The following is a 14,231-nucleotide window of genomic DNA, read 5'->3' on the forward strand; positions in this document are numbered from 1 at the left end:
CCATTCACTTTAATGGGGCGGCTGGTGATGCGGCAATGACACAACAAGGTGAGGGACGTGGCAGCAGCAGGTGAGTGGATCCCCCCTAACACTGCATTCACACCTAGGCGACAAAACGCCTGAAGTGCGACGCTCGTGCCGCTGGAGGGGAGAATTTCCATTGATGTCTATGAGATGGTTCACATCTCATAAACGCCGTACGCCTGCCGCCTGAAAACAAGTCCCGGACCCTTTTTTTCAGGCGGCATTGGCGTTCGGCCATTGACATCAATGTAAATTCTTTGTGAAAAAAAAAAAGTAACCTAATCGCGGTTACACGTTCTATTTTAAAAAGGTAAAAACCTTCAGCCTTTACAACCACTTTAAAAACTTGTATTTCAATTTTTGGTAGATGCGGAATGAATAAAGGGCAGCGCCAGTTTAGGCACTTTGTGCTGTATATACTTTATACCTTTTCCTGCTTTCCTTATACCAGTAATTTCAGTGTTCAGGGATGTCTCCTGGGAGTCTATAAAAACTATCCATGCAAACTTCAAACACCAGGAGAAACTCCCTGTCTATAAAAATTGTGCCGAGTGTGGAAATCATTACCTGTGGGAGATGTGATGTAATATCTGGAAAAATTCTTCAAAGAAATAAAAATTAATACTGCAGTGTTGTATGTGCCTGTGCTGGCATAGTGCAGATGGCAACCAGATGGCATCATTGTGGCATTATACGGCCCCAACACCGGGCCGTAGCGTCTCTTCTGTCGGGCCGTGGGGGAGAGGAGAAATTTCAGCAGTGCGGCAGCGGGGGAGAAAGATTACATCATCTCTCATTGCCTGCACTGCTGTTCCGCCCTTACAGGGCTGCGAAAGCTGCTTAACACGTAAGAGAGAAAATGACATCATCTCTCACCGCCCGCCCTCACTCGCATGTGCCTGTGTTCTCCTACAGTTAGTTTACCCACGCCGAGGAGAGGCTGACAGCGTTGTACCTGGCTGCAAGTACTCTGCAATGCTAGGGGCGGGGAGCTTGATTTTACATGCAAATTAATTAGGCAAGTGACATTCCCATCTGGTGGCAGGCAGCGTGGCAAGTGACATTCCCATCTGGTGGCAGGCAGCGTGGCAAGTGACATTCCCATCTGGTGGCAGGCAGCGTGGCAAGTGACATTCCCATCTGGTGGCAGGCAGTGTGGCAAGTGACATTCCCATCTGGTGGCAGGCAGTGTGGCAAGTGACATTCCCATCTGGTGGCAGGCAGTGTGGCAAGTGACATTCCCATCTGGTGGCAGGCAGCGTGGCAAGTGACCTCCCCATCTGGTGGCAGGCAGCGTGGCAAGTGACCTCCCCATCTGGTGGCAGGCAGCGTGGCAAGTGACATTCCCATCTGGTGGCAGGCAGCGTGGCAAGTGACATTCCCATCTGGTGGCAGGCAGCGTGGCAAGTGACATTCCCATCTGGTGGCAGGCAGCGTGGCAAGTGACCTCCCCATCTGGTGGCAGGCAGCGTGGCAAGTGACATTCCCATCTGGTGGCAGGCAGTGTGGCAAGTGACATTCCCATCTGGTGGCAGGCAGCGTGGCAAGTGACATTCCCATCTGGTGGCAGGCAGCGTGGCAAGTGACATTCCCATCTGGTGGCAGGCAGCGTGGCAAGTGACCTCCCCATCTGGTGGCAGGCAGCGTGGCAAGTGACCTCCCCATCTGGTGGCAGGCAGCGTGGCAAGTGACATTCCCATCTGGTGGCAGGCAGCGTGGCAAGTGACATTCCCATCTGGTGGCAGGCAGCGTGGCAAGTGATCTCCCTATCTGGTGGCAGGCAGCGTGGCAAGTGACCTCCCCATCTGGTGGCAGGCAGCGTGGCAAGTGACCTCCCCATCTGGTGGCAGGCAGCGTGGCAAGTGACCTCCCCATCTGGTGGCAGGCAGCGTGGCAAGTGACATTCCCATCTGGTGGCAGGCAGCGTGGCAAGTGACATTCCCATCTGGTGGCAGGGAGTGTGGCAAGTAATTTTATACACCACCCCCCCCCCCCACACCCTGCGCGTCGCATATCATTTTTTATTTTTTTTACAATGCGTTCTTTTTGGGGGGGGGGGGTGTTTTTAATTTTATTTCGATTTTTATTCTTTTTCCAATTTATAACCTTTTAAATATTTATTTATTACAATTCTTTATGTCCTGTTGGCTTTGGTGAGATATCGGGGGTCTAAACAATGTCCTGACCTCACCATTTTGAGACAGAGAAAAGGACTGAGGACACAGCTTCCCCACACCCTTTGTCTGCAGCCTCAGCTGCACTGAAGATGAATGGAGAGAAGACAGAGGCTCCTCTCCATTCATAAACTGAAGCAGAGTAAACACAGTTTACTATGCTCAGTTGTGAATGGACAGACAGTGATCATTGACTCTGTGAATTCAGAAAAGGAAGGAGCCGGTAAATGACAGATTTACCATCTTCTTCATCCGGTGGGGGCAGTTACAAGCAGAGAGGAGGAGAAGCGGCTGTCATAAAAGCTATAAAGGAGATCGGTGCTTGTAACTGCCTCCACCACTGCACCGACCATCTGTGAGGCTGCTCCCCTCCCCCCCCCCCCCCCCCCACTACACTGAGGATGCCGGGCCTGATGCAACAGGTATTGGATTAGGCATCAGAGCATTTGCATGAATACAAGTACTCATGCAAATACTCAGTATTGGTGCGATCTTACTAAGTGCTTTTAAATAAGGTCATAGCTACTCAATTATATTGTCACTTTTCGACAGGGTTGACAATGGCTTTTCTCTAAGTATTTTATAGTCCAGATATTTTGCGTTTATCAATCTGTAAATTGTTCTTGATTCTTTATCGCATTTCCTCCACTGGCTTCTACTCACCCAATAAAATGTAATTCAAAATACTAACAATAACTTACAAAGCCATCCACAACTCTGCCCCCAGCTACATCACTAACCTAGTCTCAAAATACCAACCTAATCGTTCCCTTCGTTCCTCCCAAGACCTCCGACTCTCTAGCTCCCTCATTAACTCCTCCCATTCTTTCCTCCAGGACTTTTCCCAAGCCTCTCCCATCCTATGGAACTCCCTACCCCAATCTGTCTAACAATCTCCTACTATGTTTGCTTTTAGACCATCCTTGAAAACCCTTTTCTTCAGAGAAGCCTATTCTGCCCACACTTAACTGTACTTTTATTTTATCCATCATCTCATCCCCCACAGTTATTACTTTTTATTTTTATCACTTGACCCTCCCTCTTGGATCAAAAGCTCTAACGAGCAGAGCCCTCTGATTCCTCCTGAATTGAATTGTATTGTAACTGCCTGCCCGTTGTAAAGCGCTTCCCAAACTATTGGCACTTTATCAATCCTGTATAATTCTAATAATCACAGTGAACTATATTTTGCCATATTAATATTTGTATTCTTCGGAACCTAAGCCCCCATTCACACCTAGGCGTTTTGTCGCCTGTAGTGTGACGCCGCAGCAGCCCCGAGACGCCAGAGGGATGATTTAACATGCACCTCTATGGAGATGGTTCACATCCCCACGCCGTACGCCTGCCGCCTGAAAAAAAGTCTTCATCTCCATAGAGGGGGTCAAGGCTGCATTCACAATCGCGGCGTTTTGTCGCCGCAAATCGCGGTACAAAACGCCGCAATTTGTTGCTGCAATTCGCGGGACAAAACGCTGCGATTTTGTACGCCTAGGTGTGAATGCAGACTTATAGCTGCTCCCTGCAATATTATTGTGGACAAAAGATGATTTGCTATAAGAACATCTAAAAATGTTTCAAAAGTGGAACTTCCGCTTTAAGTATTCGTGACCCCCTGACATGCCACATTTGGCATGTCATTTTTTTGGGGGGGGGGGGGCCTGAAAGAAGAGTTCACCTCTCCCCCCTCCCTTCCTGCAATCTTCTGGGATAAGTCACAGGTCCCAGAAGATTGTCGGGCCATACGTAACGCACATCTCGCGTACGTGCCTGGCTGTGGAGCCACAGCCGGGCGCCCACGCTTGCAATGCCGGCGCCACAGAGAGGAGGGGGAGAGAAGTGAGGCTTTGGGGCGGCAGCATCGCTGGACCATGGGACAGTTGAGTGTCTGTTTATTAAAAGCCACCAGTTACACTTTACCACTTTTACTTTGAAGAGGAATTCCGTTGTTGTTATTAGGGGTGCAACGGATCACAGTTGATCCGTGATCCGAACGGGTCACCCCCTTCGGATCGGAAAACACACTGTGATCCGCGGATTGCCGCGGCTCCGGAGCTAGGCCGAAGCCGCAACCTTTCCTAATGTTATGGCCGCGGCTCCGGAGCTAGGCCGAAGCCGCGGCCTTTCCTAACGTTATGGGCACTGCTTCGGCCTACCCCGGGAGCCGCAGGAATAACATTAGGAAAGGCCGCGGCTCCGGAGCTTCATCTTGGTACACCCGGCGGCGGCCCTCCTCTGTTTACACCCACAGAGGAGGAGCCCGCACTCGTGGGACACACGCTGGGAGTGTCTGTACTGCCCGAGCAGGGTCTCTTGCCCTGAGAGGAGGAGGGGGGGTCTCGTGCCCTGAGAGGAGGGGGGGTCTCTTTCCCTGAGTCTCTTGCCCTGAGAGGAGGGAGGGTCTCTGTACTGAGAGGAGGGGGGGTGTCTGCACCGAGGGGGTACTATAGTTGGTGGGGGGGGGGCATGTGTATATTACAGTGGGGGGGGGGGGGGGAAGATGTGTATATTACAGTGGGGGGGGGGGGGGAGATGTGTATATTACAGTGGGGGAGATTTTTTTTTTTTTTGCCGATCCGAAAAATGATCCGATCCGTGACTCCTGATCCGAGGAACGATCTGAACCGTGAGTTTTTTGATCCGTTGCACCCCTAGTTGTTATGGTAGCAGCTAGCTACCATAACCCCGGTACCCTCTTCAAGAGCGGGCGGTTCTCTTTCAGATCATAGTGGTCTCTGCAGCGGATACGCTGCAAGATCACTTTTATCTGCGGCGGGAGAGGGACAACAACCACCATTTTATTCTCTAGGGTGTTAGAAAAAAAAGATATAATGTTTGGGGGTTCTAAGTAATTTTCTAGCAAAAAATGTATGTTTTTAACTTGTAAACATCAAATCTCAGAAAGAGGCTCGGTCCATGTTATCATTTCTTTGTGCATGTGTATATTAGACCCCTGACTGAACAAAGATTGTATATTGCTCCCAGCACAGTCATGAGAGCAAAATAGTTAACAATGTATGTAATCTCTCTCTACAGGGAGGTCGGACTACCAATCTCGTTTGCCACCCGCTCCGAAGACCTATCCACCCAAAACACCTACCCCTCCACCCCCCTACAGTCAGCCTTGTACAGAAGAGAATCGGCTACAGAAGAAGGACCCGTCCCCAAGCCTTTCATATGCTGAAACGGTGCATTCCTCCGGTACTTCTACTTTATACTTTTCAGATTTTACAAGTGGGAAAAATTGGAAGCACCATAAAATTGTTGGAAAAAGTTTGGGGATTTCTGCATGCATTGCTTCTCGATTGTGTTTTTTATCTCATACTAAATGAAAACATTATTTAGAAAACCCCTTATAGAAGTTTACAGTTCTTATATCTATCCAAAGCAAACAGCTTAAAGCGGAGTTACGACAATTATTATTATTTTTTTTTTAAAGTCGGCAGCTACAAATACTACAGCTGCTGACTTTTCAAATAAGGACACTTACCTGTCCATGGCGCCCGCGATGCCGGCACCTGAAGCCGATCTCTCTCTCGGGTGATGCCGCCGCCATCTTCGGTGAGGGAATCAGGAAGTGAAGCCTTGCGGCTTTCCAGCCTGGTTCCCTAATGCGCATGTGTGACTTGCGCTGCATGATCCCTCTGGTCCCTGTGTGTCAGCAGGGGGGACGGAGGAGGCGAAGAACGTGGCATAGATCACCGCCGGTGGCTTAGCTATCTATGCCCGGAAGTGGGAGTAAAATACCTGTATTAGACAGGTATCTGCTCCCCCTCCCCCCGAAAGGTGCCAAATGTGACACCGGAGGGGAGGAGAAACCGGAAAAGCGGAAGTTCCATTTTTGGGTGGAACTCCGCTTTAAACTATCAAAGTAATTGATGGGAAAAATAGACCAGCTTCAAGTGTTAAAATCTACTGTCCCTGTCTTGTTATATTACAAAGGATGTTTACATTCCTTGTAATAGGAATAAAAGTGACCCAAATAAAAAAAAAATGAAAAACCATGTCAAAATTTAAAAAGTAAAATAAATAAGATTTTTTTTTTTTTTTTAAAGTGCCCGTCCCGACGAGCACAGGTGCAGAAGCGAACGCATACGTGAGTAGTGCCCACATATGAAAACAGCGTTCAAAACCACACATCGTTAGCGCAATAATTCTAGCACTAGAGCTCCTCTGTAACTCAAAACATACAACCTGTAGAATTTTTTAAACACCTCCTATGGATATTTTTAAGGGCGCAATCTTGAAGCGTGACATGTTGGGTATCAATTTACTCATCATAACATTATCTTTCACAATATATATATATAAAAAAAAAATTGGGCTAACTTTACTGTTGTCTTATTTTTTTATTTAAAAAAAGTGAATTTTAAGACCGCTACGCAAATATGGTGTGACAAAGTATAGCAACGACGCCATTTTAGGGTGTTAGAAAAAAAATATATATAATGTTTTGGGGTTCTGAATAATTTTCTAGTTTTTAACATGTAAACACTAAATCTCAGAAAGAGGCTCAGCCCTTAAGTGGTTAAAAATAAAATTGATGTATTCTGTAGTTGTCTGTGATATTTTGCACTGAGAAGGAGCTGGGTCATTCATCAAATATTGGAACCACAGAAAGGAATCTAAACGAGTGGTTGGCTTTAAGGCCATGTAACCCCAACATCAAGGTGATTTGATTTTGGAAATATATAGGGATTCCCAAATTTTTACATCTCCTGTTATGTTCTTGTACAAAAAACATCTGCCTGGACATGACACCATGGTGACTGGAATAAGGTGACTTACCCATACAACTATAAGCCTGCATTCACACCTGAACCGTGTGTTTTCCTGCTGATTTTAAAGTTGTTGTTTTTTTGCAGGCGTTTTAAAGATGTGTTTTTGCACTCTTGTCAAGCTTCAGGTGTTTGTTTTCTGGGCTGGGCAATGGGAAGGGAGCAGCTCTGTAGGAGGAGAGGAGTTCTTCAGGTTTAAAAAGCATTTCATGCGTTTACAGGCCCTAAATGTTTTTTTTTTTTTTTTTTTTAAACATGGGATGCAGAGCGCAGAATGGAATTCTGCATGTTAAAGTCATTGTAAAATCTTGTTTAAAAAAACAAAAGAACAAAAAAAAAATGTTATACTTAACTCCTCTGTGCAGTGGTTTTGCACACAGCAGCCCAAGTCCTCCTCTTCTCGGGTCCCTCTTCGCTGCTCCTGGCCCCTCCCTACTATCGAGTGCCCCCTACAGTCACCACCTTCCTATGGGGGTACTGGAGCTGAGTCACAGCTCCGTGTGTCCATTCAGACACAGACCCCCGACCCCGGCCCTGCCCCCTCTCTCCCCTAACTGGCTGGCTGACTGACTTTGACAGCCACAGGAGCCAATAGCGCCGCTGCTGTATCTCCGCTGAACAGGAGGAGTGTCCCGGACAGCTTGGACATCGTTGGACAGAGATGGGGCTCAGGTAAGTGTTATGGGAGCTGCTACACACACACATAGAATGCATTAAGATCAAAAACCTTGAGGCTCGGTTCACACCTATGCAAATTGGTTGCGGCTTACACTGCATCCAATTCGCATAACATTTTAAAATACATTTATTTTAATGAGGTTGGTTTACATATGTGCAAGTGCGTGTGCGTTTTCTAGGCATTGCGGTGCGAATTGTCTGCACATTATCTTCTATGGGAACCCATCTGATTCGCAGATATGTTCCGTTCTGAACAGGAATTCTATCACTGCTTACTACACTTCCCCCCCTCCCTTCTCCCAGGTCGGTTAATCCACAGCTACAATGCAGAGGAACCGCTGAACAGCTCTGTTTTCTCTTTGCAGAGAAAACAGAGTTCGAATTTGCACCGCACAAGTGTAAACCCAGCCTTAAACTCCTTTTAAAGTGACACTAAAGTAAGAAAAAAAAATTATTTATTTATTCATGTTCTACTTCCCTCCACTGTGCAGCTCATTTTGCACACAGTGGCCCCGACCACATCTTCTGGGGTCCCTCGGCGGCTGTCATGGCTCCCCCTCCGCAAGAGCTTTCCACCTTTATACGAGCGAGCTCGCATGGTGGAAAGCTCTTGCGAGCACGCTCCCGTGATACAGCGGCGGGCATAGCCGCCGACTGTATCACTCGGCCCCGCGAAGCCGAAAACTGTCATGGCCGGGTGCCCACAGTTACAATGGAGGCGCCGTCGGAGAAGGGGGGAGACGAGCGAAGCTCCGGGCGGCGCTGGACCGTGGAACAGGTAAGTGTCTGTTTATTAAATGCCAGCAGCTACACTTTTTGTAGCTGCTGACTTTTAATAAACATGAAAAAAGGCTGGAACTCTGCTTTAAGGTGAAAAAACATTTACCTTTACAACCCCTTTAAGTGTATCGAGAAACAAGCAGAAAAACTTTCAAATGTGAATGGGGGTGCAGACATTCATATAAATCATTTGGTTGTTCTCTGCAAATCTTTTAGCAATTTTGTATAGGAAACACCACAAGAATGTTTTTATATATTTATTTGTTTTGTTTTTATCTAGGAATCCCACTACCTTTTCCAGGACCCCCTCCACCACATCTGATAAGTGGCAGTGTGTGTCCGCCTCGTGTGTCAGGTTCAGACAGTAGCAGCAGCAGCACTGGCAGTAATACCCATTCCTCCATACAAGTAAGTCCACAGCATCTGACTGTGTAATCAGGCTCTGTGCAGGAATGAGAGAATGTTATTTATGTCAACAGCCATTGAGAGATACAGGAATAGTAAGAAATTACAGGCCGTTGGGTACTATTGCTGCCACCCGGGGGTTCAGTGGCAGAACAAATAAAGAGGAAGCCAGCCCACTGAATAAGCCTGCCTCCAAACATTGTGCTGGTGTCCTAAGAAGTTGTACTCCTTTTCCTTGCATGTTTTCTTTCTTTTTTTTGCTACTCCTGAATCAACATTCCTGATACTCCATGAATGATTTTGCTCTTCAATCAAGACTTCAGACGCACTGCTTGATCTTGTTTCTATACAGCACCTATCCGGATCATCTAATCCTCTGCACTGATTTGGAAACTGTACCGAGACTGTCGCAGGGCCTGCCTGTAAGGCGGTCCGTTTTTATCTGATCTCCCCATAGCCAGTTGTCATAGCCCCACACCAAATTGTCATTATAACAGGTTATTTCTCTCACATGGCATGCACATTCCACAAATGACACTTTGTGGGTGTTTCCATTGTCCTGGTGCTCCAGGGCCTTCAAAACTGTAATAGGTGAATGAGAGATTAGGGGCCAGATCCACGTACCTCAGCGCATCTTTCCGTCCGGCGTAGCGTATCTCTGATACACTACGCAGCCGTAACTTACAGCGTATTTTCTGTATCCTGAAAGAATTTGCGCCGTAAGTTACGGCGGCATAGTGTAACTTTGTCGGCGTAAGGGCGCGCAATTCAAATGGATGAGATGGGGGCGTGTTTTATGTTAATACGTCTTGACCCAACATAAATGACGTTTTTTTTGAACGGCGCATGCGCCGTCCGTGGGGGTATCCCAGTGCGCATGCTCCAAATTAGCCCGCAACAAGCCAATGCTTTCGACGTGAACATAATTCTACGCAAAGCCCTATTCGCGAACGACTTACGCAAACAACGTAAAATTTTCTAAATTCGACGCGGGAACGACGTCCATACTTAATATTGAGTACGCCTCATATAGCAGGGGTAATTTTACGCCGAAAAAAGCCTTGCATAAACTACGTAAAAAAATGCGCCGGCCGGATGTGCATTTGTGGATTCGCGTATCTAGCTAATTTGCATACTCGACGCGGAAATCAACGGAAGCGCCACCTAGCGGCCAGCGTAAATATGCACCTTAGATCTGACGGCGTACTAAGACGTACGCCAGTCGGATATAGCCCAGCTTCAGGCGTATCTTGTTTTGTGGATACAAAACAAAGATACGCTGGAGCAAACTAGAAGTTACGCGGCGTATCAATAGATAGGCCAGCGTAACTGCTTCGTGGATCTGGCCCTAGATGTGTCATTTATGCTCCTAGAACGCCTGAAGTTGCTACTTCAGTGTTGGGCCTCTGTATGTGTCCAGTCTCACTCATGTGGTATCGCTGTACTCGGGAGGAACAGCAGAATATATTTTGGGGTATTATTTGTGGAATGTGCATGCCATGTGAGAGAAATAACCTGTTATAATGACAATTTGGTGTGAAAAAAAATTAAAATATCTTAATTTTGCAAAGAATTGTGGGAAAAAATGACAACTTCAAAAAACTAACTATGCCTCTTACTAACTACCTTGGAATGTCTACTTTCAAAAAAAGGGGTGATTTGGGGGGTATTTGTACTTTACTGGCTTGTTAGGGTCTCAAGAAATGTCAGTACATCAGGTGTGATCAAATTGATACATTTTCAGTAATTGCTTGTAGACCCTATAACTTTCACCCAGACTAAATAATATCCACAATTTTTTTTACCAAAAAAGATATGTAGCAGTATGCATTTTTGGGCAAATTTTTGAAGAAAAATTACTTTTTCGCAAAATTTTATTTTTTTTACAAAATGTACATTCTTTTTTCATTCATAGCGAAAAAAATAAAAACCGCAGAGGTGATCAAATACCACCAAAAGAAAGCTCTATTTGTGTGAAAAAAAAGGACGAAAATTTCATATGGATACAGTGTTGCATGACTGAGTAATTGTCATTCAAAATGTGAGAGCACCGAAAGCTGAAAATTGGTCTGGTTATTAACCACTTAACGCCCGCCGCACGCCTATATACGTCCGCACAATGGCACGGACAGGCAGATGGGCGTATATATACGCCCTTGCCTTCTAGCGGGTGGGGGGTCTGATCGGGACCCCCTCCGCTGCGGGCGGGATCCCTCGGGGAGCGATCCGGGACGACGGCGCGGCTATTTGTTTTTAGCCGCTCCGTCGCGATCGCTCCCCGGAGCTGAAGAACGGGGAGAGCCGTATGTAAACACGGCTTCCCCGTGCTTCACTATGGCGCTGCATCGATCGAGTGATCCCTTATATAGGGAGACTCGATCGATGACGTCCATCCTACAGCCACACCCCCCTACAGTTGTAAACACACACACAGTGAACCCTAACTCCTACAGCGCCCCCTGTGTTTAACTCCCAAACTGCAACTGTCATTTTCACAATAAACAATGCAATTTAAATGCATTTTTTGCTGTGAAAATGACAATGGTCCCAAAAATGTGTCAAAATTGTCCGAAGTGTCCGCCATAATGTCGCAGTCACGAAAAAAATCACTGATCGCCGCCAATAGTAGTAAAAAAAAAAATAATTAATAAAAATGCAATAAAACTATCCCCTATTTTGTAAACACTATAAATCTTGCGCAAACCAATCGATAAACGCTTATTGCGATTTTTTTTACCAAAAATAGGTAGAAGAATACATATCGGCCTAAACTGAGGGAAAAAATTTTTTTTATATATATGTTTTTGGGGGATTTTTATTATAGTAAAAAATATTGAATTTTTTTTCAAAATTGTCGCTCTATTTTTGTTTATAGCGCAAAAAATAAAAACCGCAGAGGTGATCAAATACCACCAAAAGAAATCTCTATTTGTGGGGAAAAAAGGACGCCAATTTTGTTTGGGAGCCACGTCGCACGACCGCGCAATTGTCTGTTAAAGCGACGCAGTCCCGAATCGCAAAACCTGGCCTGGGCATTTAGCTGCAAAATGGTCCGGGGCTTAAGCGGTTAAGGGTGTTTAAGCACCCAGTTGTCAAGTGGGTAATTGCTGGACTTTAAATTAGAGGAAAATATAACATGTATTTGGAATTACAAGATGCCCAAGCCCCCAATCCTATGCAGGTATTTTTTTTTTAATGGCATCACTGTTCTTAATAGAATGTTATCTCTTCTCCAGGAATCTTTCCCCTCCGTTAACCTAGTAGAACCACCCAGGAATTTGAGGTGGAATTTTCAAGAGGTGGTGGAAGGTACGAGGAACTTCTCCCCGTCGTTGCAGATCGGAGAGGGCGGCTTTGGCTGTGTGTATAAAGCAACCATCCGGAACACCGAATACGCAGTCAAGCGGCTGAAGCAGGTATGCTGTATCTTCACCCGTACAATAGATACTTTGTGTGTGTGTCTTTTTATTTTTATCTTGCTTTTTTAATAATGCTGTAGACATTGAATTTGGCTTTAATTACAATGTTTTATGAAAAGTTCATTTTTTATTTGGTCCCTACATTATTTTAACCCAGTAGTGCTGGAGCATTATGGGAACATTTTGTTTGCACATTCGAAAAAGGGCCTTATATGAATTTTTGCTCAGCAATACATACCTAGCAGTGGTTTTAGTACTACCCCATTCTATCCAAAATGTTTAACCACTTCCCGCCCGGCCTATAGCCGATTTACGTCCGGGAAGTGGTTATGAAATCCTGACAGGACGTTCTAGAACGTCCTGCAGGATTTCATGCCGCGCGCGCCCGTGGGGGCGCGCATCGCGGCGATCGGTCTGACACCCTGCATCTCCGTTCTCGGTAAAGAGCCTCCGGCGGAGACTCTTACCACGTGATCAGCCGTGTCCAATCACGGCTGATCACGATGTAAACAGGAAGAGCCGTTGATGGCTCTTCCTCACTCGCGTCTGACAGACGCGAGTAGAGGAGAGCCGATCGGCGGCTCTCCTGACAGGGGGGGTTCGCGCTGATTGTTTATCAGCCCAGCCCCCCCTCGGATCGCCACACTGGACCACCAGGGATGCCCACCCTGGAGCACCAGGGTGGGCAAAAAAAAAAAAAAGCCTGCAAAAAAAAAAAAAGTCTAAAAAAAAGCATTAAAAAAAAGAAAAAAGATGCCAGTCAGTGCCCACAAATGGGCACTGACTGGCAACCTGGCAAAAATCGGTGCTGCCACCCCAGTGTCCATCAGCGCCACCCCAGTGTCCATCAGCGCCACCCCAGTGTCCATCAGCGCCACCCCAGTGTCCATCAGTGCCACCCCACAGTGCCCATCCATGCCCAGTGCCCACCTATCAGTGCCCATCTGTGCCGCCCATGAGTGCCCAATGCCGCCCATGAGTGCCCAATGCCGCCCATGAGTGCCCAATGCCGCCTATGAGTGCCCATCAGTGCCGCCTATGTGTGCCCATCAGTGCCGCCTATGTGTGCCCATCAGTGCCGCCTATGTGTGCCCATCAGTGCCGCCTATGAGTGCCCATCAGTGCCGCCTATGAGTGCCCATCAGTGTCGCATACCAGCGCCGCCAATCAGTGCCACCTCATCTGTGCCCGTCAGTACTACCTCATCGATGTCCATCAGTGCCATCTCATCGGTGCCCATTAGTGCCGCCATATCAGTGCCCGTAATTGAAAGAGAAAACTTATTTACAAAAAAATTAACAGAAAAAAATAAAAACGTAATTTTTTTTCCAAATTTTCAGCCTTTTTTTAGTTGTTGCGCAAAAAAAAAAAATCGCAGAGGTGATCAAATGCCACCAAAAGAAAGCTCTATTTGTGGGGAAAAAAGGACACCAATTTTGTTTGGGTACAGTGTAGCATGACCGCGCAATTGCCATTCAAAGTGCGACAGTGCTGAAAGCTGAAAATTGGCTTGGGCGGGAAGGTGCGTAAGTGCCTGGTATGGAAGTGGTTAAACAACTTTTGATTTTAAATATACCTTATGCACTTATTGGGTCAGGTTCACATCAATATGTGTTTTGTTAGTGTGTTTTTTTTTGTTTGTCTAAGACCCGGTTCACGTGTCGCGTCCCATTCAATGCAATGGAACCGTTCTAATAGGAGTGACGCAAGTCGCTCCGACTTAGAAAAAGGTTCTTGTACGACTTCGGGGGCGACTCGGGGTGACCTGCATTGACTTCTATACAGAAGTCGTTTTGCAAATCGCCTCTGAAGTCGTCCTCAGGACGACTTGCAGAGTCGCCCCCGAAGTCGTGCCGCTGCAGTGTGAACCGACTCTTATGTATTGGTGTGTTTTAGGCCTCATGTACACTGCTGCTGGTAAACGGACGTTTAAAGGGGCTGTAAAGCTTCATGTTTTTTCACCTATGCATTAA

The 14,231-nt window shown here is 46.6% G+C and overlaps 1 protein-coding gene across 1 annotated transcript in view; it reads left to right on the forward strand.

Moving 5' to 3' along the window:
• The window catches only part of IRAK1 (interleukin 1 receptor associated kinase 1), a 106,546-nt gene that overhangs the window by 58,574 nt on the left and 33,741 nt on the right, over nt 1-14,231 (forward strand). The window contains exons 3-5 of the mRNA XM_040322944.1: nt 5,235-5,399; nt 8,715-8,842; nt 12,076-12,255. Coding sequence (XP_040178878.1) covers nt 5,235-5,399; nt 8,715-8,842; nt 12,076-12,255 — 473 coding nt within the window. The remainder of the gene's footprint in view (nt 1-5,234; nt 5,400-8,714; nt 8,843-12,075; nt 12,256-14,231) is intronic.

This window comes from Rana temporaria, chromosome 9 (genome assembly GCF_905171775.1).
Source record: "Rana temporaria chromosome 9, aRanTem1.1, whole genome shotgun sequence".
In the NCBI taxonomy this organism is placed as follows: Eukaryota; Metazoa; Chordata; class Amphibia; order Anura; family Ranidae; genus Rana; species Rana temporaria.